Source organism: Dasypus novemcinctus, chromosome 9, assembly GCF_030445035.2.
Source record: "Dasypus novemcinctus isolate mDasNov1 chromosome 9, mDasNov1.1.hap2, whole genome shotgun sequence".
Lineage (NCBI taxonomy): Eukaryota > Metazoa > Chordata > Mammalia > Cingulata > Dasypodidae > Dasypus > Dasypus novemcinctus.
Genome location: NC_080681.1, coordinates 107,903,771 through 107,927,069, shown reverse-complemented (window position 1 = coordinate 107,927,069; position 23,299 = coordinate 107,903,771). Strand labels below are relative to the sequence as shown.

The following is a 23,299-nucleotide window of genomic DNA, read 5'->3' as shown; positions in this document are numbered from 1 at the left end:
CCCCAGTCCTCTCCCTAGCACTGCCCCCCTTCCTGCTTAGTAAAGAAGTATATTTATTGGTGAAGGAAACAGCTGCTGCTGCTGCTCCTGCTGCTGGGACTTGCTCCCCTGTCTCTTCTCCATGACCTTTCTCTAGCCAGGGAGGGGAAAGTGGGAGTAGTGAGGCTGGGCCTGGGGCCCAAGAACCAGCCAGGGCCTCTTAGCTTTCCTGTGTGTGAGCCACCCGCCATTTCCTCTCTCCCTTCTTCCCTCCCTCCCTGCCTCCTGCCCGCTGCCCAGCCTGGGCCCTGCAGTGTGGAGAGACACATAAGCCTTACTGTCCTCTGGGGGCAGGAGCCGAGCCTTTTTGTTGCTCTGCTCCCAGGAGAGTGAGGGTGACGCAATTGATTAAAACCATTTTGTTCTAGGTGTGGCTGGTGCCATTTGTGGGATATAAATGGGTCTTGGGACCCGCGTGGGGGTACCTGGCCTTGAACATGCTGCTCGGCTCTGTGCAGCATAGGTTCACTGCCACTTCACCTTTTTAGCTCTGTGACCTTGAGAATGAGGTTTGCTTTGTGGGGTCACTGTGAGCAGTGCCCGCCCAGCCCAGCAGGGCCAAGGACAAAGGCTCTGCACAGATGGCTGTGATTTGCAATAATCAGCTTTCATTCTCCAGGCCCATTTTCTCAACTGTAAAATAAGGGGTTAGACTCCCAGTCGTTTTTTACACTTTTTTGACCACAACCCAGGCAGTATACATTTTACAGTGTGACCCAAGATATACACATACTTATTTGTATGTATATAATGAACAAAAGTTTTATATAATACTTACTCTTGCTACATGCATTATGCATTTATTTACCATTCTATTTTATTAGGGAAAAGAAATGGTTGTGATCCACTACACTGATTTCACAGCCTGCAGTTTGTACCCTGGACTAGATGACCACTCAAGCCAGAGGTTTCCCAAGCTTTCTCGGCTCACAGCACCCTTTGTGTAATTTTTTCATGGAGCCTCCAAGCCAAAAGGAACACTTAACAGTTCCATTTATTAAGTAAAGTTCAAACCACTTAATAAGTATGTTCTAACAAGTTAGTCGTCATTTGAAAAAAATAATACACGTAAGTTGAAATAAATGTTTTTTTTTCTTTAATTCCTACATAACTACAGTTAATTTCTAATGGGATCTGTGCACCTGTTAGGCACTGCACCTACAACTTTAAAATCAGAGTGGACATCACCACCCTCATTTTCTCTTCTATGCTGACTTTTACTTGGCTTTTGTCACAGGAACCACCAAACCCCAGCTTCTCAAAGATGATATAATCAAAAGGAATGTAGCACAATGTAATGAAAAAACTGTGAACTACCTTAAGCTAGTAGTTCTCTCAGTAGCCAACAGATGCTACAGATATCTAATTTAAAATATCCTACTGTGCCCCCTATGACTTTGCTGTGCACCCTAGGGTCCTTGATGTACAGCTTGGGAACTGTGGTGTCACTACTGAAATTTTGTGATTCTTTCGTTTGTACATTTGGAAAGAACCAGGCTGGGGCCAACAGGGTATGCTCTTGTCATGCAGGAGACAGACAGGGAAGAAGTTCCATGTTCCTAAACTGAAGTCTGCAAAAGCTTCTTTGAGAACTTTCCAAACCAGGCAAGGGAGAGACAATGTTCAGGCCAAGGGAGTAGTGTGTGCAAAGTCCCCAATTCCTATGGACCTTGGGTGATTCATTATGGCTGGATTTTAGAAGGTGGGGTGACCCAGGGCTGGACAGGAAGTATAATCGTGCTTGATGAGAGACTATGGGCTTGATCCTCTAGCAAAAAAGAGCCATTAGAAGACTTTACCAGAGATGAAGTTGGTGCTCCACTTTTTTCTTTAATTAATAGACTACTTTTTACAGCAGTTTTAGGTTTACTGAAAATTGAGCAGCTGGTACATTGACTTATATACTCTCTTTGTTCCCCACTCAGTTTCCTCTATTAATAACTTCTTGCATTGTGTGGTATACTTTTGTTATAATTGATGAACCAATATTGATGTATCATTATTAACTAAAGTCCATAATTGACATTAAGGTTTACTGTCTTATATAGTTCTATGGGTTTTGACCCATAAAGCATAATGCCATGTATCCACCATTACAGTATTATACACAATAGTTTCACTGCGCTAAAAATCCCCTGTGCTCCATCTTTTCATCCCTCCACTAACAGCTCAAAAAAATAAGAAAAATAGATCTAATAAAATATGTACAAGGTCTATAGAAGGAAAATTTTAAAACTCTGTGGGAGAGGATCAAAGATCAAACAGATGGACAAAAAGATGCCATGTTTATGGATAGGAGGTCTCAATATTGTTAAGATGTCACTTCTCAACTTGATCTATAGATTCATTACATCCCAATCAGTATCCCAGCAAGTTAGTTTGTAAATATTGATTAACTGATTTCCAAAGCTTATATGGAAAGGCAAAAGACCCAGAATGGCCAACACAATACTGAAGAACAAAGTCAGAAGACTGACACTACCCAACTTCAAAACTTTAAGACTACAATAATCAAGGCAGAGTGGTATTGGCAAAAGAATAGACAAATAGATGAATGGAACAAAGTGTAGAGCCAGAAATATACCCACACAAATATAGTCACCTGAACTCTGACAAAAGAGCAAAGGCAATTCAATGTGAGAAAGGATAGTCTTTTCAACAAATTACCTGGAACTGGACATCCACATGCAATTAAAAAAAAAAAAAATCTAGACCATAAACCTTACACCTCACACAAAAATGAACTCAAAATGGGTCATAAACCTAAATGTAAAACACAAAATTATAAAACTTCTAGAACAGGTGAAAATCTAGGTGACCTTGGGTTTGGTGATGAATTTTTAGATGCAATGCCAAAAAGCACAGTCCATGAAAGAAAAAATTGATAAGTTGGACTTCATTAAAATTAAAATTTCTACTCTGTGAAAGACATTGTTAAGAAAATGAAAAGACAAGATACAGGAGAAAAAATGTGCAAAACACATACCTAATAAAGGACTCGTATTCAAAATATACAAAGAACTCTTAAAACTCAACAATAAGAAACTAACAGCCCATTTATAAATGGGCAGGGAAGCAGATGTGGGTCAAGTGATTGGGCTTCCACCTATCACATGGGAGGTCCCGGGTTTGGTTCCCAGTGCCTCCTGGAGAAGGCAAGCTGGCACAGTGAGCTGACACAACAAAATGATGCAACAAAAGAGACACAAAGAGGAAAGACAATGAGAAACAATAAACCAGGGAGCTGTGGTGGCTCAGGTGATTAAGCGCATCTCTTTCACGTGGGAAGTCCTGGGTTCGGTTTCCAGTGCCCCCTAAAGAGAATACGAGCAGAGAGCACACAGCAAATGGACACAGCAATCAGTGACCACAAACAACAAGGAGGGGGATAAATCTGTTTTAAAAATAAAAGTGGGCAGGGAGGGAAACAGACTTGGCCTAGTGGTTAGGGCATCCATCTACCACATGGGAGGTCCGCAGTTCAAACCCCGGGCCTCCTTGACCCGTGTAGAGCTGGCCCATGCGCAGTGCTGATGCGCGCAAGGAGTGCCCTGCCACGCAGGGATGTCCCCGCGTAGGGGATCCCCACGCGCAAGGAGTGCGCCCCGTAAGGAGAGCTGCCCAGTGCGAAAGAAAGTGCAGCCTGCCCAGGAATGGCGCCGCCCACACTTCCTGTGCAGCTGACGACAACAGAAGCGGACAAAGAAGACAAAGAAACAAGACGCAGCAAACACACAGAGAACAGACAACCGGGGGGCGGTGGGGGGGGGTTAAATAAATAAATAAATCTTTTTTTAAAAGTGGGCAGGGAGCAGAGGTAGTGCAATGGTTGAGTGCCTGCCTTCCATATAAAAGATCCCGGGTTCAATCCCCAGTACCTCCTAAAAAAAAAAAAAGGCAAAAGATCTAAACAGATACCTCACCAAAGAAGATATAAAGATGTCAAGCATATGAAAAGATGTTCAACATTATATCATTAGGAAATTGCAAATTAAAACCACACAGGCAAACCCCTAAGCACCTGACAACACCCAAAAGCTGGTGAGGATGTGGAGCAACATTCACTGCTGGGGGGAATGTAAAATGGGACAGCCACTTTGGAAAACAGTTTGCAAGTTTCTTACAAAGCTAGACTTACATATGATCCAGTAGTCATGCTCTTAGGTATGTACCCACATGAGTTGAAAACTTAAACATCCATGTGAGAACCTGCGCTTAAGTGTTTACAGTTTATTCATAATTGCCAAAAACTGAAAGCAAATAAGATGTCCTTCAAAAGTTGGTTAGGGGAGTGGATGTAGTTCAAGTGGTTGAGTGCCTGCTTCCCACACACAAGGTCCTGGATTCAATCCTCCATGCCTAAAAACAAGCAAAAAAACAACTTTCATTGGAGAGTAGATGTTGCTCAGTAGTTGAATACCTGCTTCCCATGTACAAGGTCCTGGGTTCAATCCCCAGTACCTCCTAAAAAGAAAAAGGTGAATGGATAAACAAACCTGTCCATCCACATAAATGGGATATTATTCAGCTAAAAAGAAATGAGCAATCAAGCCAAGAAAAGACTTGGAGGAACCTTAAATGGCATTTTGCTTAGTGAAAAAAATCCATGCTGAAAAGGCTACATAGTATGAGATTCCAACTTATAAAGTGCTTTCACATCTGAGATTCATCCAAAGTTCTCGCCAGCCCTGCTAATCGAATGAGGCTCAGATAAGCCCACACAATGTAGATGTAACAAAACAGACATTAGAACTTGGGACCTCTGTGTTTGTGGTGGGCAGGTTGTGGCCCCAGGATGCCTGCCACAAGTCTCTGTGCTTAGGAGAATGCCAAAATGGGTTTGCAGAACTTCAAAGGTGATGAGAGATCATCTAGTTCAGAGGTTTTCAGGCCTGGCTGTGTGTAGAGCCACTTGGGATGTTTTAAAAGCTACCAGTTCCCTGCCCCCAGAGATAGTTTTCATTGGGCTGGAATGGGACCCAGGTATCCATTATTTTGAAGCATTCCAGAGCATTCTATTGTGCAGCCAGAGCTGAGAAATACAGATATAGCCCTATCCATATTGTACAATAAGGGAAAATGAGTTCCAGAAAGGGGCAGGGAAAAAGAATGTGCTTGCCAAAGGACCTCCAGTGAATTAGAGGCAAAGATAGGACTGAATCCCTGATCTCTGATTCCTAAGTCCAATTCTTTAAAAATCGTTTTCTTAAAATTTAAACAAGTCATGACACCTTCTGAGTGCCTCCTATGTTTCAGATACAGGGCTGGGCCCTGGTTTAATGAAAATGCCAGGCTCCATGCCAGGCTTAGGGATACAAGTGTGTCTGGCAGAGAAGACAGCAGGAGAGAGGCGTTCTGATGGGCCTCTTGGCAGACATGAGCTATGCTATTTTCTGCCTTGATCTTCTGTATCCAGCACCTGATCCATTTCTTTTTTGATATATAAAACAGGTCATGGTCCAAAAGAGGCAGTAGTTTGTACCATTTTCTGGTGATTTATAGATTCTCAGGCCAGTCTCAGCCTTGTCACTCTATAATGGCCCTACAAAGGGTCACTACCAGAAACACCCCAAGGTCTGAGTTCAGAACTCCAATTTTATCTAATATGTGTGCCTAGATGTCAGGCAAGTCACTGAAACTCTTTGGGCTCATTTTCCTCATTTATAAAATGGATTTTATGATACTTGGTCTGGTTACCTCACTGGTCACATAAGATTTCAAAGCATGATGAGGGAAGCATATTTGGTTCAACAGATAGTGCATCCACCTACCACATGGGAGATCCAGGGTTGAAACCCAGGGCCTCCCGACCCGTGTGGTAAGCTGGCCCACGCGCAGTGCTGATGCGTGCAAGGAGTGCTGTACCATGCAGAAGTGTCCTCCGCATAGGGGAGTCCCATGCACATGGAGTGCGCCCTGAAAGGAGAGCCGCCCCGCACGAAAAAAGTGCAGCCTGCCCAGGAGTGGTGCCGTACATACGGAAAGCTGATGCAGCAAGATGATGCAACAAAAGACCCAGATTCATGGTGCCACTAGCAAGAATGCAAGCAGACACAGAGGAACACACAGCGAATGGACACAGGTGGGGGGGGAGGGGTGAGAACTCAATTAAAAATCTTTAAAAAAAAAGCATAATGAGGGGAGCGGATGTGGCTCAAGCAGTTGAGTGCCCGCTTCCCACATGGGAGGTCCTAGGTTCAGTTCCTGGTGCCTCCTGAAAAAAACAAATGAAAAATCCAGCTCAGGGAAGCTGATGTGGCTCAGTGGTTGAGCTCTGGCTTCCCACATACAAGGTTCCAGGTTCAATCCCCAGTACCTAAAAAAAAAAAAGCATAGTGAGATTACACACATCAAAGTGCTTTTTTTTTTTCATTTCTCAATTAAATGTATTAGATACATATACATTTTTTTTCAGTCATACAATATGCTACACAATATATGTGGTTCATATTAATGCAATCATACAGTATTTGTCCTTTTGTGTCTGGCTTGCTTTGCTCAACATAATGTCCTCTTAAGTTCATCTGTGTTGTCATATGCTTTATATGTACAGCTGCATAATATTCCATTGTGTGAATACACCAGTTTGTTTATCCGTTCCTTAGTTGATGGGCATCTGGGTTGTTTCCAGCTTTTGGCAATCTTGAATAATGCCACTATGAACATGGGAGTGCAGACATCTGTCTGTGTCACTACTCTCAGTTCTGGGTATATACCCAGGAGTGGTATTGCAGGGTCATGTGGCAAGTCTATATTCAAACATCAAAATGTTTTTTAGCAAATAAAAAAAAAAATAGGTAAGTGGGACTTCTTCAATAATAAAAATTATGTGCATCAAAGGACATCATCATGATGTCCCTACAGAATAGGAGAAAATATTTGGGAAAAAAACATACCTGATAAGGGTTTAATATCCAGAAGATATAAAGAAATCCTATAACTCAATAGTATGGCAAACAACCATTTAAAAAATGGGTAAAATACTTGAATAGACATTTCTCCAAAGATATACAAATAGCCAAAAAGCACATGAAAAGATGCTCAACGCCATTAGCCACTAGGGAAATGCAAATCAAAACCACAAGATACCACTTCACACCCACTAGAATGGCTACTATTAAAAAAAGATTACAACAGTCGGCGAGGATGGAGAGAAATAGGAACTTTCATTCATTGCTGGTGAGAATGTAAAGTGGTGCAGCTGCTGTGGAAAAGTCTGGCAGTTCCTTAGAAAGTTAGGTATATCATATGACCTGGTAATTCTACTTCTAATTATATACCCAGAAGAACTGAAAGCAGGGGCTGGAACACATACTTGCACACCAGTGTTCCTAGTGGCATTATTCACAATTGTCAAAAGATGGAAGTAACCTAAGTGTCCATCAACAGATGAACAGATAAATTGTGGTATATACATAAAATGGAATATTACTCAGCTGTAAAAAGGAATGACATTCGGATTCATGGGACAACATGGATGATTCTTGAAGACATAATGTTGAGTGAAATAAGCCAGACACAAAAGGACAAGTACTACTGTATGAGCTTAGTAACAGGAAAGAATTACATTAGGCAAGCTCATGGTCAGAAAGGAATACAGGTTACAAGGTGCCTGGGTAGGGATAGGTGATGGAGAGTTAATGATTAATTGGTACATAATTTCTGTTTGGGATGATAGGAAAGTTTTGGTAGTGTATGGTAGCACAACACTGTGAATGTAATAGCATTGAATTATAATTTGAATGTGGTAAAAAGCAGAAATTTTAGATATATGTTACTAGAATAAAAGTTTAAAAACCAACAACAACCATAGGAGTGTACAACACAAACAGTGTACCCAAATGTAAACTATGGACTACAGTTAATAGTGCAATTTTAATAATAGTCTTTCATCAATTGTAACAAGTTATCATATTAATGCAAAGTGTTAATAATAGGGAGGGTATATGAGAACTGTGTTTTCTGCATGATTTTTCTGTAAACCTACAACTTCTCTAATAAAAAAAAAAATTTATAAGTGTTTTTTAAGTGGTTAAGGGTCCTACAATTGTGACATGGTTTTTACTGCTATAATAGCTAACACTGAGTGTTTACTGAGGGTGAAGCACTGTTCAAGAGCAGCCTATCAAATAAACCTCACGAGAATCCTACAAGATGTGAATATTATTTCCCATTTGAGAGATGAGGAAACTTGCCTTGACAGGTTCTGTTAACTTTCCTAAGGTATGACAGCCACCGACAGAGCTATATAGTTCAAACACTGGACTGGCTATCTCTTCAGTTCACAAGTTTAACCATCATGGTTTAATGCCTGTTCCCAAATGGGAGACTTAGATTCTAGCCGTAGCTCTCCTTTCTTTGACCTTAGGCAAGTTTGTCGATCTATAAAATGGGGCAGAGAAGAAAGTAGTTTTGTGAATTCTAATGATCAGAGGGTTTGTTCTCAAATGATTTCTTGCATTACACTGGCCCCTTGATCTCTTCCTCACCTTGGGAAGAAATCCTGAAAGACAGTTTAGGGTTTAATGGAGAGAGTCCCAGTCTCCAGGAGCCAGAGAAAGTAATGACAGCAGTAATGAAGGCGCTGCAAGGCTGAAAGGCTGCAGAAGAGAGAACACTGCCCTCCCTCACGCCACACACTCAAGCACACACTGCATCAAGCCCAGCAGCTCCTGCAACTGTGGTTGTTATCGTCCCTGGTTCTGCCCTGCTCCCCTGGATTATTTATTGAGGTGATTCTTCCCTAGAGCCCTTAAGGGGATCATCTATGGTCAACAGATAGCTCCAGCAATATTCCCTGAACATTTCCTATCTGCCAGGTGCCATGCTGGCTACAGGGACCAATAGATCCAGTAAGTCCCCTTCTCAAGGAGTTCACAGTCTCTTGGGTACATAGACATGTAAACAGCTAATGCTAATGCAAGTTTACATGAATATTCAGTAGAAACAGGCTTCGTGCTCTGGAAGCAAAGAGAAGGGAGTATGCTACAAACCTTGAAAAGGGTACAGGAGAGTAGGGGAAGGGCATTCCTGCTGAATGAGTAAAGACATAAAGGTCTGAAGTGCATGGCCTGTTCTCTGAAGATCAAACAACCCAGTTAGGCTACTACCTCTGAGCAGGTTGCAAGGAAGGCAGTGAGAGAGGAAGCTGGAAAGGAGGTTTGTTGGGGCCAGACCATGGGGAGCCTTGAATGCTAGGATGAGGAGTAAGATGGTCTGCAACAGGAGGCTGCCCTAGGGGCTTTCTAATGTAGATCTGGAGGTGGGAAAGGGGCAAAGATTCTCTGAACAAGTAACATTTGCTCTGTGACTTGAAAGGTGAGTGAAAGTCAGTTTAAGGGGAAGGGGGCGCATTGCAGGCAGAAAAAAAGTGTGTGCCAAGTCCCTGAGTAATGAAAGAGCATGGCGCATGAGGGGAACTGGGGGGGGGGGGGGGGGGGAAAGCAAGGATGCCTGTAATATAGTGAACAAATAAAAAAGGGGAAGGGTACAGGTGTTGGAAAACTTTGCAGACTATGGTAAGATATTACTTTTATCCTAAATCCAGTGAGAAGCAATTGAAGGTTGTCAGAGTAAATGCAGTGTTCATGTTAGTCCTCCCAAATTTGTGGCAGGCCTATTCCTTTGATTATGTATGCATCCAGAGATACACCAAATGTTTAAAGCACCCACCAGCCCTGTGCTAGAATTATGGGTTGACAATGATGGTAGTGGGATGTCTAAGACAAGAGCTCTTTGCAGAAGTCCATGGCCACGAAGACAACTACTGTGATGAAATCAAGAAGTAATTTATTCAACAAACATATGCTGTGCACCTCATCTATTCCACATCCCATGCTAGATGGCTAGTTGCCACCCTTCAAGGATCACACAGTCTACATACATGGGTCATGGGATATGTACAAACATGCTCAAAGAACTTTGAGTGAGCCTCACTTTTAGTTGTGATAAAAACACCCATTCATTCTATCGTTCAATAAATCAATAAACATTGAATGGGTGTCTGCTCATCAGGAACTCTACTAGCTACTGAGGTCAAGAACCTTACTGTTCCATAGCAGAGACAGACATACCAAAGAAATGAATTAAAATAGTGGGCTCAAAGACAGCAGGCTTTCCACACATCTACAAGGGTGAAGAGTAATTCAATGTAAGAAAGACTCTCCCCAAAAGGCAGCGCTCCTACATTCCGGAGTGGATTTGTCCATACTCTCCTGGGACCTGATTTATAGCAGCTGCCTTCCTTCTTGCCTCCCCCATTTCACCAACAAATCCCGTTTTCTTTATCTTGGCATCCTTTAAAAAGGCAAAAATCTTCCAAGATTTGAGCCTGGTTTCTCCATAAGCCTGTTCTGTGTGATCTCAGACAAATACTTAATTTCTTGGAACCTCAAGTGTCTCATTTGTTGGATGGAATCAGATCGCAAGTAAGTTTTACGACTTAGCCCAGCCAGGATGACAGTCACACTCCCCTGCACAGCATGCTCTGCACGGCCTTCCTGCTTTGACATAGCTGCACCCATCCCCCTGCACCACCTGGAAATATCAACTCAGTCAAGGGAAGCGGATGTGGCTCAACTGATAGAGCCTCCGCCTACCACATGGTGCCCTGCCATGCAGGAGTGTCCCCTGCGTAGGGGTGCCCCATGCACAACGAGTGTGCCCTGCAAGGGAGCCGCCCCCACACACACACAGCCCCTGCAGAAAAGAAAAAGCAGCCTGCACAGGAGTGGTGAGGCACACACGGAGAGCTGACGCAACAAGATGACGCAACTAAAAGAGACAGAGTCCCAGTGCTGCTCACAAGAATACCAGCAGACACAACACACAGCGAATGGACACAGGGCAGACAACGGGGGAGGAGTGGATAAATAGAAATCTTTAAAAAAAATTAAAAACTCAGTCAAATATTTTCCGACAAGTATCCCCTGATACTAAACACACCCCACACGGCGATATTTTAGTCTGGCCTACCTTGTGAGAGATCACAGAATGAAAAGGGCAAGGGAGATAGATTTAGGTTTGAGTCATGGCCTCTCACTTCACCTCTTGAACCTCAGATCCTCACTTGAAACATGGTGGAAATACCTACTTCTCTTATCTAGCCATTTTATGGAGATTAGAAACAATGTATACCAAGTGCCGGGCACCTAAGAAGCACGTAATAAATAGCGGCTGGACCACACCACTTAGGAGCCCTCACTGTATTGAGTTATCAAGAATTCTTGGTAGGTCTCCCGCGCTAGAGCGCAAGCTGCCTAAGGTCATGCCTTCAGCGGCCGGGCAGTGTGGGCGGCGATAAGCGCCGGGTTGGCCAGCGCGGAGGGACCGGAGCAAAGCGGGACCAGAGGAACACGGTTCCAATTCCCCGGGGGAAGGCCAAGCGAAGCGGACCTCACCTCCGGGAAGTGACGCCACGAGAGTGAGCGGAGCCGGCCGGCGGAGCGGGGCGTGCGCAGCCATGGCGGAAGCGGAAGGGAGTTCTCCGCTCCTGTTGCCGCCGCCGCCACCCCCGCCGGGGATGGCGGAAGTGGAGGTGCCGACGGCGGCCGAGACGGACATGAAGCAGTTCCGCGGCTCAAGTGGCGGAGCCATGGACGTGGAGCGGAGCCGCTTCCCCTACTGCGTGGTGTGGACGCCCATCCCGGTGCTCACGTGAGTCTCTTCCGGCGTCCGTACGGGCACTAGGTCGGGTAATTACGGAAGGGCCGCGACATGCAGCGGGCCGTTGCCTCTGTTTCGGCCCACACACCGCGCATCCACCCAAAACCCGGGCACCTGCGCGGCGTCAGTTTCTGCTGACTGATGGTATCCGCCCCGCGCCGCCCTCCACCCCACCCCCCCCCCCCCCCCGCTCTCATTTCCCTGAGTCTGGTCTCGGAAGACAATTGTAGGATCTGCGGGAAAGTTGTGTGACTGAGAATCTCAGGAGCTGTAAGAGAGGCCCCTGTCCCTCTCTGAGGAGCCATCTTCATTCATTCAGTGGTTTGTTCATTCATTGAGCAAATGCTTACTGATCACTTGGTATGCTCAAGACACCCTGCTGGGTCTGAAAACAAGAGTGGGAGTTTGGTTGGGACGGCACCGGCTCTTGGAATGTCAACGTTGGAAGGACCCCTATAGATCTGGGAGACCCACCGTTTGTCACAAAAGATAAAAATGAAGATTATACACCATCTCAGTTGCAAAGCGACTTTAAATCTCAAAGTATCTGTTTCCCAAACCAAGGTTCTTTTTTTGGCACCAGCCTGAGTCAGAAGAGAAGGCAGGTGCTCGGCAGCACTGCTGCTGCCTTTTAGGGAGAGCTTTTGGGTGGGGGGAGCTGGTTTGTCCTCCTGCTTCAGCTTGAGAGCTGATAACGACTCACAGTGCTCGACAGTTTGCCAAACTCTTTCACATTCATTTTCTCTGAATTTCATAACTTTCTAAGGTAGTAATTATCTATAAAGAAGCTGATCTTTCTGTACCATTAAGTATCTTTACCAGGTTCACAGGGCTTATAAGCAGAGGCATCCAAAACTCATCACAGTCATGTGATGGTACGCAGAAGGGATAATTACATTGCTGATCCAAGAACGACACAAGAACGACATTCATTTTTGTATTGTTAAATACGTCAATTTTGTATTTTCAAATGCTTATGTATTTGCTTAAGAGCATCCAACTCTGAATCCTTTTTAAAATAAAAATTTTAAGAAAGTGTGTTCATTTATTCATTCAGTAACTTTTTAACATTTGCTAAGTGATTCCTGTGTACCTAGATTAGGTTTAGGTGATAAGAGCATATATGGTGGTGAAAAAAAACAGATATGGTCCTTGCTCTCATAGTTGAAATCATAGTGGAAGGAGTTAATGAACAAGTAAACTAATAAGAGAGCTTCAGATAATGATTAGGGCTTTGAAGAAAATAAAGAGTTAATGTAGGGAAAACGGATGTGGCTCAACCAACTGGGCTCCCATATATAGGAGGTCCAGGGTTCGATGCCCAGGGCCTCCTGGTGAGGGCAAGCTGGCTCACACGGTGAGCTGGCCCATGCCAAAAGGCCGGCCCCCGTGGGAATGCCACCCAGCATGGAAAAGCTGCCCTGCACAGGAGTGCCAGCCAACACAGAGGGCTGGCACAGCAAGATGATGCAACGAGACACAAAGGAGAGAAAATAAGAAGAGGTAGCAGAACAGGGAGTTGAGGTGGCGCAAGAGAGTAATCGCCTTTCTCCCACTCTGGAAGGTCCCAGAATTGGTTCCTGGAGCTGCCTCATGAGAATATAAGCAGACACAGAAGAACACACAGCAAATGGACACAGCAGACAAGGGGAAGGGGGAATAAATAAGATAAATCGTGGGGGGAAAAAGTTAATGTAACTGTAACTGGGAAGAATAGTAAGGGAATAAAGTTTGTCCTTTTATCCTAAGAGCTCTTGGCCTTTCCCCATTTCCAAAAACACTGTCCACGATGTGGTCCTTGGCTCTTAAGATGGCTAGTAGCACCATGAGGTGGAAGCACCGGGATCACTGGGCCTGAAGCAGCTCATACCCCATTTCTTTTCAGTTCTATGTGCAGGTATTCATGAGACCAAGATGAGTAAGACATCGTATCCTCATCAAAGGGCTTGTGTCCCCATCAGAGGGCTCACCCTCCAGCAAGAGAGAGTGAGACAGGTCAACTGACCACTGTAGTGCACTGTGATGACTGCAAACTTAGAGTGCAGAGCTAGGGACAGATGTGCCATAAGAAGGGTCATCTCTTCTTGGAGCAGGGATCAGAGAAGAGGAAATTGAATCCAAAGATCTCCCCATCCCCTCAGAGGTGTTGATAATTCTGCGTAAAAAGCCAGATAATAGCCAGTGCTATTAATGAAAACAACTGCCATTGGATACTTCTGTTTTGGGCTCTACGCTAAACATTTTATATTCATTATCTCATTCAATTCTTACTTCAACCTGATGAAAATAGATATTGGCACCCCATCCTGTAGATGAGGAAATAAAGGCTTAGAAGCCAGTATAGGGGAGCATATGTGGTTCAAGCAGTTGGGTGCCCACCTCCCACATGGGAGGTCCTGGTTCAGTTCCTGGTACCTCCTAAAGAAGACAGTGAGCTGATGTGAACACAACGAGATGTTGCAAAGAGATGATGCAATGAGGGGACACAACAATCAGGGAGCAGATGTAGCTTAAGTGATTCGGCACCTTCCTCCCACATGGGAGTTCCCAAGTTTGGTTCCCAGTGCCTCCTAAAAGAAGACGAGCAGGGACAGAGAACACACAACAAACAGGCACAGGGAGCAGACAGCGAGCACAAACAGTGGTGGGTGGCGGGGTAAATAAATCTTTTAAAAAATTAAAAAATGAAGCCAATATAGGGCTTTTCTACTCAGATAGTCTACGTCCCTAGATAGAGCTCCAGGGTCAGTAGCTCATTCATTCATTAAATATTTTTGCAGATCTATTATGTAGTAGGTCCTGAGTAGACAGTAGTGAGCAAAGCAGCTCTGGAGCTTGCCTTCATAGAATTTCCAGACTGATGAACTACTTTGCGTGTTTCCTCTCTGAGGCTTTACCCAGCACAGACTCTGCTATTGTCTTCAGAGTTTACTCTTAATTTTCGTCACCAGCCACTAGCACACCTGTAGGATGTGGAGTACTGGGTAGACTCAGATCTGCCTACCAGATGAAGGAGCTGGGTGGAGTGGCCTTGGAATCAGGGTATGAGAGCCAGATGAGCTACTTCCCCATAATTCTGAGTGTTAGTCCCATGGCCACTGTGTTCTATGCTAGTCAGCTATATTAGTCTGCCAAAAGGGTGCCAATGCAAAGTACCAGAAATCTGTTGGCTTTTATAAAGGGTATTTATTTGGGGTAAAAGCTTACGGCTATAAGGCTGTAAAGAGTCCACCTCAAGGTTGCTTTCTCACCAAAGTTGGTTGCCACATGCTGAAGCAGAATGGTCGCCGATCTCTGCCTGGGCTCGCCTTCCCCTCCAGGCTTCCAGCCCTCTCTCTCCTGGTTAGGGCTTGTCTCTCAGGGCTTCCTCTCTCTCCTGGCATAGGGTTCATTTCTTTCCAGGCTTTCTATATCAGTCTCAACTCTCCTCCCAACAGTCTCTATAAACTATTAGACAAATGGCTTTTCTCTCCCCGGGGCCACAGGATCAAAAATGACCAAGTTTTTCTTGAGTAAGTGTCCATTTATATAGGCCCACCAAGGGGGCAGGGTCTCAACCTGAATCTCACTTTACTGATATGGTCAAATCAAAGCCCTAATCTTAACAGGTAATTTAATCAAGGACCCCTTGATTGAATCCAATGTAATCAAAAGGTATCACACTCAGAACAGATTAGTTTACAAACATAATCTTTCTCTTTTGGGGATTCATAAATAATTTCAAACTCCCACATCAGCCAATTGTATGACAAGAATTTATTCAACACCTCACGATAACAGTACTGAGCATGTATAAAGTACCAGGCTTTACAGAATATCCTATTTAATCTCCATAGTAGCCCCTCATTGAGGTAATTATTACCATCCACCTCTCCTAGCTGGAGAAATGGGATTACATGGCCAAGACAGAGTCCCTGCTGTCACAGAGCTTACTAGTGGGGAGAGGCAGGCATAAACATGTCAGTCAACAAGATAATTTCAGTTAGTAGGAAATACTATGAAGAAATGAGAGCTGAGTAATGAGATTTGAGGGGCCTGGGATTGTGTGTGGCTTCTCTAGAAGACACCATCAGGGAAGGTCTCTGAAGAGTGGACATTTAAGCTAAGGCATAAACAATGAGCCAGCTGTGTGAAGCTCTGGGGGAAAAATGTTTTAGTTAAAGGGAAGAGCAAATGCAAAGACACTGAGGTAGGAGGACTTGGTGCATTTGAGGAATCGGAAATGGGCAATAGCCAGAGAATGGAGTGAGATGAGGCTCAAGAGATAAGCAAAAAAAAAAATTTAAAAAAAAAGAGATAAGCAGGACCAAATCATTGGAAAGAGTTTGAATTGTGTTAGGAGTGTAATAGGATGCCATGGATGGGAATTAAACACGGTAATGGTGGAATCTGAATTATGTTTTTAAAAGACCCCTCAAGCCCACCATCCTTTCAGGTGCTCAGGCTGTGTCCTGGGAGACATCCTGTTGGTCATCAAACTTCCCACTCTTCCTTTGAAAGATCCTTTGAATTCATCTGCATCTCACCACCACACCACTGAGACTCTAGTGACAGTCACATCTGTGGGGAATACAGCAGTAGCCTCCTTCCTTCTCTCTACTCCCCATCCCTCCCCTGCACCCCATACCCCTCACGCCCCTCCCATTCTCCAAACACATGCAACACTTTGCAGCTTTGGAGTTTGTTTCTCTGTGTTGATGCAGTCCTTTCACAGGTCAAGGTTAAAAGTAGCCTCCTTCCTTGAGCTGCACCCCTAGGTTTTGCCTTTTCCTCCCTAGCTGGGTGCTTTGAACTGGGGCTGAGGTGGCCCTCTCAGCCTTGAGACCAGGAACTGGCCACTGGCCCTCTTGGGCCATGGTGCTTTGACTGCCTGCAGATCTATGGTTTCTGTGTGTTTTGCATCTTGAGGTCCATCTGATATTTGGTTGTTTTTTTTAATGCCCATGAGTCCAAAAAAAACTGGAACTTCTAGTTCCTGGCATATACCATATTTCTTTCCTGATTTCTCCCCTTGCAACTCCCCCATTCCACAGACTGATTTAAATGCCCACTCCCCCCCCCCCATTTTTCCACTTTTTAAATGGGGTATAACTACTATACCATAAAGCACACAAATCTTATGCATACCACTCAGTGACTTTTTACGTGTGATAAAACACTTCCAGTACCAGTTGGCTCCCTTTTGCCCCCACCCAGTCAGTTCACCACTAAGATAACCCTTCTTCTAACCTCTAATACCACAGATTTGTTTTGCCTTTTCTTGAACTTCATATAAACAAAATCATGTTGATTACTCTTGTGGAAGGCTTCTTTCGCTCAGCTGTATGGCAGTGAGAGTCTGTGCGATGTGAAGCAGAAGTCTGTTCTTTTTCTTTCTTTTTTTTTTTTTAAAGATTTATTTTTTATTTATTTAATTCCCCTCCTCTCCCCCTGTTGTCTGTTTTCTGTGTCTTTTTGCTGCGTCTTGTTTCTCTGTCCGCTTCTGTTGTCGCCAGCGGCACGGCACGGGAAGTGTGGGCGGCGCCATTCCTCGGCAGGCTGCTCCCTCCTTCGCACTGGGCTGCTCTCCTTATGGATGCACTCCTTGCGCATGGGGCTCCCCTACGTGGGGGACACCTCTGTGTGGCACGGCACTCCTTGCGCGCATCAGCACTGCGTATGGGCCAGCTCCACACGGGTCAAGGAGGCCCGGGGTTTGAACCTCAGACCTCCCACGTGGTAGACGGACGCCCTAACCACTGGGCCAAAGTCCGTTTCCCTGTTCTTTTTCATTGTTCTGTAGTATTTTATTGTCTGACTACATTTGACTGTCCAACACTTGGATTATTCCTAGTTATTTTCTCATCAGCTTTATTGAGATACAACTAATCTATTTGAAGTGTACAGTTCTGTGAATGTTGGCCAGTTTTCAGCTATTTTGAATAAAGGTGCTGTGAACGTTCTTGTACATGACCCTGGTGGGCACAGGCGCTCACTTCCGTTGGGTGCGTACTCGGAAGAGGAATTGCCAGGGTGTAGAATATACAGCCCAGCTCTTTTCCAAAGTGGTAGAGACAGTTTATACTCCCACTAGTAGTAAACAAGAGTGCCGGTTGCTTCTTTGCCTCACCAGGTCTTGGTATTTTCCGGCTTTTAATTACAGCTGTTCTGGCGAGGTGCGGAGGTATGTCATTGTGCTGTTGATTTGCAGGAGCCTCCCTTCTGTGCTTCCCCAGCCTCTCTGGATCATCCTAATCTCAGCACATATTTCACAACATTACATGCATGTTCCCATACTGTGTATGGCGGGTCTCCAGTGTCCATCTGCCTGGGTGAAAGGCATCCTAAGCTCTGCCCCTTTGCTGTCATTTTCTCTTATAGGTGGTTTTTCCCCATCATTGGCCACATGGGCATCTGCACGTCCACAGGTGTCATTCGTGACTTTGCTGGCCCCTACTTTGTCTCGGTGAGTCCCCATTCTGCCCCCTCTGGAGAATTCTAGGGCCTGAGCTGGCCTGTCTTGCCTGCAGGCAAGTTTTGTATCTTCCCAGACCCAGGAGAATGCAGGTAACACCCAGCCCCATCCCTGGCCTCTGCCCCTCACCAGTGTTTGACCCCTTTCCCCCTTCCCTTGCCTCCAGGACAGGCTGGGAGGGCAGTGTGACTGAAAGGATTCTTAGGTAACTGACCCAGTACTTTGCCCCTGCCTCTGGGGTACCAAGACATGGGGGTAGAGGTTAGAGGCAAGAGTGGACAGTCAAACCCCCAGAAACCACATCTCTGGATCTTCAGAAGGTGGGAGTCATAAGGTGGGGGGTGAAGGGAAGGCTGACTTGGTTCCCTGGGTGTGGCCAAGGAGAAGAGGGGCTGGGGCTTCTAGAATGAACCAGCTTGTGTTCCAGGTCTCTTCCCTGGGGTTGTGACCAAGACGGAGCCACTGGGCTTGCTCAGATGAACATGCATCCCCCTGCCTACTTCCAGAATGCCACTTCATCCGAGGCTGGAGTGAAGGGGTGTGTGGTGTCCCCAACCTGTTTATAGTAATAGTTGTCGTGATCATCTTTACACGACTAAAGGTCTATCATTTTGCACTTAAAACTACTTTCACTCCATTACTTTCCCTGTCGTGTGTTTTTACGATAATCGAGATTATGCTGTAGCCACTTCTCTGACCAGCTGCTCTGTCAGCAGATTCTGAACCTATCTAAGTCCTGCCACCCCGGGGCTCCCTGTGGTGAGGCAGGACTTCATTGAAATGTCTCTCCTCTAGGAAGCCTCTCTAGGCCCAGCACCCCCAGTTCTGTTCTGCATGCGGTCAGCTGCCGCTGCACCCTCCGTTGCATAGATGGACTCTGTGGAGACCCGCTTTGTTGGGTTAGGAGATCAAGGGGGTGTTGCCATATACACCACAAAGGAAGCCACCTCCCCGTGATCAAACATCAGAAAAGATTGACCCCTGAACTTGGAGCAAATGAGGCCTGAGAGAGTGAGAGAAGCACCTGGGAGCCACCCAGAGGCCAGCCGGGCTGGAACCCAGAACCAGCTCACTGGCCTCCTGGTGTGGTGCTTCATGCATTCCCACACAGCCTGATCCCCACAGGAAAGCTGTCCCTTGTACTTGAGATCCTGTGCCCACCTCAAGCAGGGCGCATGCCCCTGTCCCACTCCTGCCCACCTCTGACTGACCTTCTAAGTTACTGCCTCAGTTCTGTTTTCTGGTCTGGATGCAGGTAGTGCACTGATCTCTGTTCTTATCCCTCACAGGAAGACAACATGGCCTTTGGGAAGCCTGCCAAGTAAGTGATGACCACTTGGGTGACTGGCCCTAGGGCCGGGTTCTTCCTGACTTGAGTATCAGGGCAGGCCTTCTGGGGCACAGCAGGAGCCAGCACGTGGGGTCCAGGTGTGGAGGGGAGAAACAGGCAGGACCCACCAGAGCATATGGCCCTGTACTGGGCACCATTACCTGCTAGGCTCTGGGGGTAGGTCCTTTACTCATAGATGGCCTAGGCCTTGCCCCAGCTCTACAAGGCCCTATTTTCAACTACATGGGGAGGGTGAGGCAAGGGAAGTGACAAATGCACAGCCATTTAAGGTATAAAGATTTGGAACTCTCTGCTGGAAAGTTCTGATTGGAGAGGGCAAATGCAGTTTAGGCCCCATAGGAGCTATTATTGGTCTGTTTGGGATATTTGGTCTTCATTTTTGTATCTGAGGGACCCACCTCAGCTGTAGGCCTGGTGGCAACCCATCAGTCATCAGTATGCTCCAGATGCATCGGGTGTTCTTTGCCCAGGACGGGTGGACAGGGAAGGGCTATCCCAGGGTCCAAGGAAGAGGCATCCTGGAGTGGGACTCCCCCTATTCTTGTTCTGACTTCCTCAGGCAGGTGGAATGTGGTCCATGGGCCCCTGGGCTGGGTGTTTGCTGCCAGGCTGCTTTTTGAGGACAGTTTCAAGGGCACCCATTTCCAGGCAGTTGCTCCTGAATGGCCCGGTCCAGGCTACCATCATTTCTCACTGGTCACTCTAGGCTCCTCTGCCAAGCCGTTCCCCACACAGCAGCCAGAGGGCACTCTGACCCCAGCACTCCCTGACTTGAGACCCTTTGGGGCACTCCATTGCTTGGAAGGACATTTCTCATCAAAGCTTGGGGTTTATGAGCTTTAATTCCAGTCTTCTCTCCCACTCACTTGATCAAGGGGAGACCTTAGGGAGATTGCTCAGTAAAAGGTAACTCTTCGGTGTGACATTCAGGTCCCCCTGCCCACAATTCCAGCCTCACCTTCCAAAGTTCTTTCACTCTGTTCCTCCCTCTCATTCACCCAAAAGTGCTCAGTTGCTTAATCTCTAGTACACACTGCACAGTTTTATGCCTCTTCGTTTGTTCAAGCTGTTCCCCCTTCCAGAACACCCACTTAGCCCCTTTCTATACTTGGGTAACTCCTCTTCCTTCAGACAGGACTCAGGGGTCCTTTCAGGAATCCTTCACACACCCCTGAACTGGGTTGGTTCCATCTCCTCCCCAGGGTCAACCATGGCACTGGCTGCGTCACACTGTATTGTAATTGTCTGTGACTCTCGCTGGCACTGGTTGACCCCTGCAGCCCCAGCACCGGGTCACAGCTGGGCACAGGGCAGGCATCAAGGAGCATCTGTGGAGCTGAGCAGCCACAAGGGAGCAGAGCCAGTGTCTAGAACCTCTCCCCCTCAGGTACTGGAAGTTGGACCCTACTCAGGTATACGCCAGTGGACCCAATGCCTGGGACACAGCTGTGCACGACGCCTCTGAGGAGTACAAGCACCGCATGGTAGGTGGGCCAGGACAGGGCAGGCACTCTGGGAATGGGGCCAGGGTGGGAGGAATCCCTGCAGCCCAGCTAACCCAGCCCTTCACATGCCTCCAGCACAATCTCTGCTGTGACAACTGCCACTCGCATGTGGCATTGGCCCTGAACTTGATGCGCTACAACAACAGCACCAACTGGAACATGGTGACACTCTGCTTCTTTTGCCTGCTCTATGGGAAGTATGTCAGGTGAGCTGCCCTCTTCCCGCCGTGCCGGCTGCCTCCTTCCACTGGGGCTGCTCTCCCCAGGATCCCAGCAAAGCCGTTTCTGCAGTGCTTCACCAGCAACGAGGAAGCAGGTGCCAGATGGAGCCGGGAGGGCTCTAGGACCATAGCAGGTTCTTGGGGGAGAGGAAGGCGGCTGTGTTGAAGTCTAGCTTCACACGGGTCCAGGCCCAGCTCAGGCGCTTGCTCACCTTGAGGTCCTGCATGAGTGCTTTGGCCTCTCTCATCTGTAACTGCCCTCTGTGCAATGGGGATGATGATTCTGGCTCCCCGCAGCAACTGTGAGTCTGCAGGATGGTATGGCTGTCTAACCTCCCAAAGGGTCCCTTCCCAAGCTTCCCTTGTCAGAGGCAGGGATCTGGGCAAGTAGGCCCCAGGAGTGGCCTGGCAGGGCCTTTGAAGCCACAGCCCTGTGAGGTCAAAGGCATTAGCCCCAATTCACACCTCAGAGAAGTTGGCTGGCTTGCCCATGGCCCGGACTTGGGTGCTAGCACACCCAGGCTATTCCAGCCACTTCTCTCCAAGTGTTCAAATAGCTGTGCTCGCCATTAAGAGCTCCTGAAAAGGAGGCTCTTGGGGGTCTTTTTTTCAGTCCTGGGAGGCTTTTAAAGGACACTTGCCGATTTCCTCATTGTGCAGGAGGACCTGGCTGGGCACACGGGCGGAGGCAGAGCCGGCCTGGGCCACGATGCTCGCCCCCTCCCAGTGGGCCCCCTTATGAAGGCTGTGAGCAAAGGGCACTCCTGGTCCTTTCCCTGGAGACTTCTCCCAGAGGCAGGGATGATTCCAGGCTCTGTGGAGGAGCAGGCCTCTGGGCTGCACTCCTGCCCTCCTGGCCTGCCCACCTGTGCTCTCCTCTCCCTCCTCTCTCTCAGCGTCGGGGCCTTCGTGAAGACCTGGCTGCCCTTCATCCTCCTCCTGGGCATCATCCTAACTGTCAGCCTGGTCTTTAAGCTGCGGTGATGGCTGCCCAGTGGCTCCGGACCCACCAAGCTCCTGAGGAGGCAACTGCCACTCCTTTCGATTCCAGATTCTTTCTCCTCACCCTGAAAGGCAGGGATGGGCCTGCTGTTTTCCACCTGGGACTCTGGGCTAGGTGGGATGGGACAGGGGCTGAGGAGGAGCATGGGGCTGGGGTGCTCAGGTGTGTAACGGACTGACCACTCAGAAGCTTCCTATCCTCTCCCCAGGCCTGTGACCGCCACCCTTGAGGTATCCTCTTTGTCTGTTGGGGAGGCCTTAGCTTCCCCTCTGTTTGTGGAATCCCTCCTGCCACAGCCAGGCCCTGTAGACAGGCCTGCCACTGCCTGCTGGGCACCTTCTGCCTCAGCCCCTGGCACATCAGGGGTCATTCTTGGGCCCAGTGCCTGGTGGGGAGAGGGGACGGCATTTGGGCCCATGGGACAAGACAGGACATTGGTCCCAGTTGGGATGGGTAAGGGTGGTCACTAAGACCACCAGAGCTAAGCTGCTCTGAAGTCTTCACCACTGGGTTCTGGAATGGTCCAGAAGGGCTGGATGCCACACTGTTACCCCCAGATGTTTACTAAAAGCTGCACTGGGGTAGCTTGTACCACATTTCTTGGCATCCTCTAGCCCCTGCAGCCCCTTCTTCCCACTCTTTGAGGGCTTCCCAGGTTTTGGGCCCGTGACCCACTACAATTTGGGGCCTAGGCTCCAGCCAGGCCAGAGCAATGTTGGTCACTTGGCCCAGCCCCAGAGGTGGCCTCGTGGTGGTGATCACACCCCTCGGGTCCAAGGTGTGGGGGCCCTGTCGGAGCAGCTCATGCCAGCAGGGAGCTGGGGAGAGGCTGTAGCCACCTGGCCACAGCTCCTCCTTTTCTTCAAGGTATCAAAAGGGGCCCTGCGCTGCCACCACAACCCCTACCCCCACCCTCAGACTCCTGTGTAAGGGGCTCCGTGGTGGGGCAATAAAGAGTTTTGATTTCAGGTGGTACCTCTTACTGTTTTCTCCCCCTGTGGTCCCCTAGCCCCTTCGGCTCATATCTTCTTGGTGTCCTTGGCTGCCTGCACCCCCTGGTGT

At 47.2% G+C, this 23,299-nt stretch overlaps 2 protein-coding genes and 1 long non-coding RNA gene across 3 annotated transcripts in view; 2 read left to right on the top strand and 1 right to left on the bottom strand.

Annotated features, from left to right (window-relative positions):
* Nucleotides 1-406, top strand: part of WDTC1 (WD and tetratricopeptide repeats 1) — a 104,256-nt gene extending 103,850 nt beyond the window's left edge. Inside the window, exon 16 of the mRNA XM_058304042.2 lies at nucleotides 1-406. This exon is cut by the window's left edge and continues 1,608 nt beyond it. The gene's annotated coding sequence lies outside the window, so the exon portion shown is untranslated.
* A 1,427-nt stretch (nucleotides 407-1,833) lies between these two features.
* On the bottom strand, nucleotides 1,834-11,811 carry LOC131279808 (uncharacterized). The gene is made up of 3 exons (XR_009187272.2): nucleotides 11,439-11,811; nucleotides 5,811-6,355; nucleotides 1,834-4,398 (listed from the first exon to the last, which is right to left on the bottom strand). It is a non-coding gene; the product is annotated as an uncharacterized lncRNA (long non-coding RNA).
* TMEM222 (transmembrane protein 222) lies at nucleotides 11,460-23,205 on the top strand. Its single transcript, XM_004455729.5, has 6 exons — nucleotides 11,460-11,694; nucleotides 18,064-18,148; nucleotides 19,447-19,478; nucleotides 20,896-20,992; nucleotides 21,089-21,219; nucleotides 22,131-23,205. The coding sequence occupies exons 1-6, from the start codon at nucleotides 11,501-11,503 to the stop codon at nucleotides 22,216-22,218; spliced, it is 627 nt and encodes a 208-aa protein (XP_004455786.1). The 5' UTR covers nucleotides 11,460-11,500; the 3' UTR covers nucleotides 22,219-23,205.
* Nucleotides 23,206-23,299: the final 94 nt, after the last annotated feature.

Coding starts and splice junctions, on each gene's coding strand:
- TMEM222 (XM_004455729.5), top strand. CDS start 11,501: ATGGCGGAAGCGGAAGGGAGTTCTCCGCTCCTGTTGCCGCCGCCGCCA. Junction 11,695..18,063: donor ACGCCCATCCCGGTGCTCAC/GTGAGTCTCTTC, acceptor TTTCTCTTATAG/GTGGTTTTTCCCCATCATTG. Junction 19,479..20,895: donor GCCTTTGGGAAGCCTGCCAA/GTAAGTGATGAC, acceptor TCTCCCCCTCAG/GTACTGGAAGTTGGACCCTA.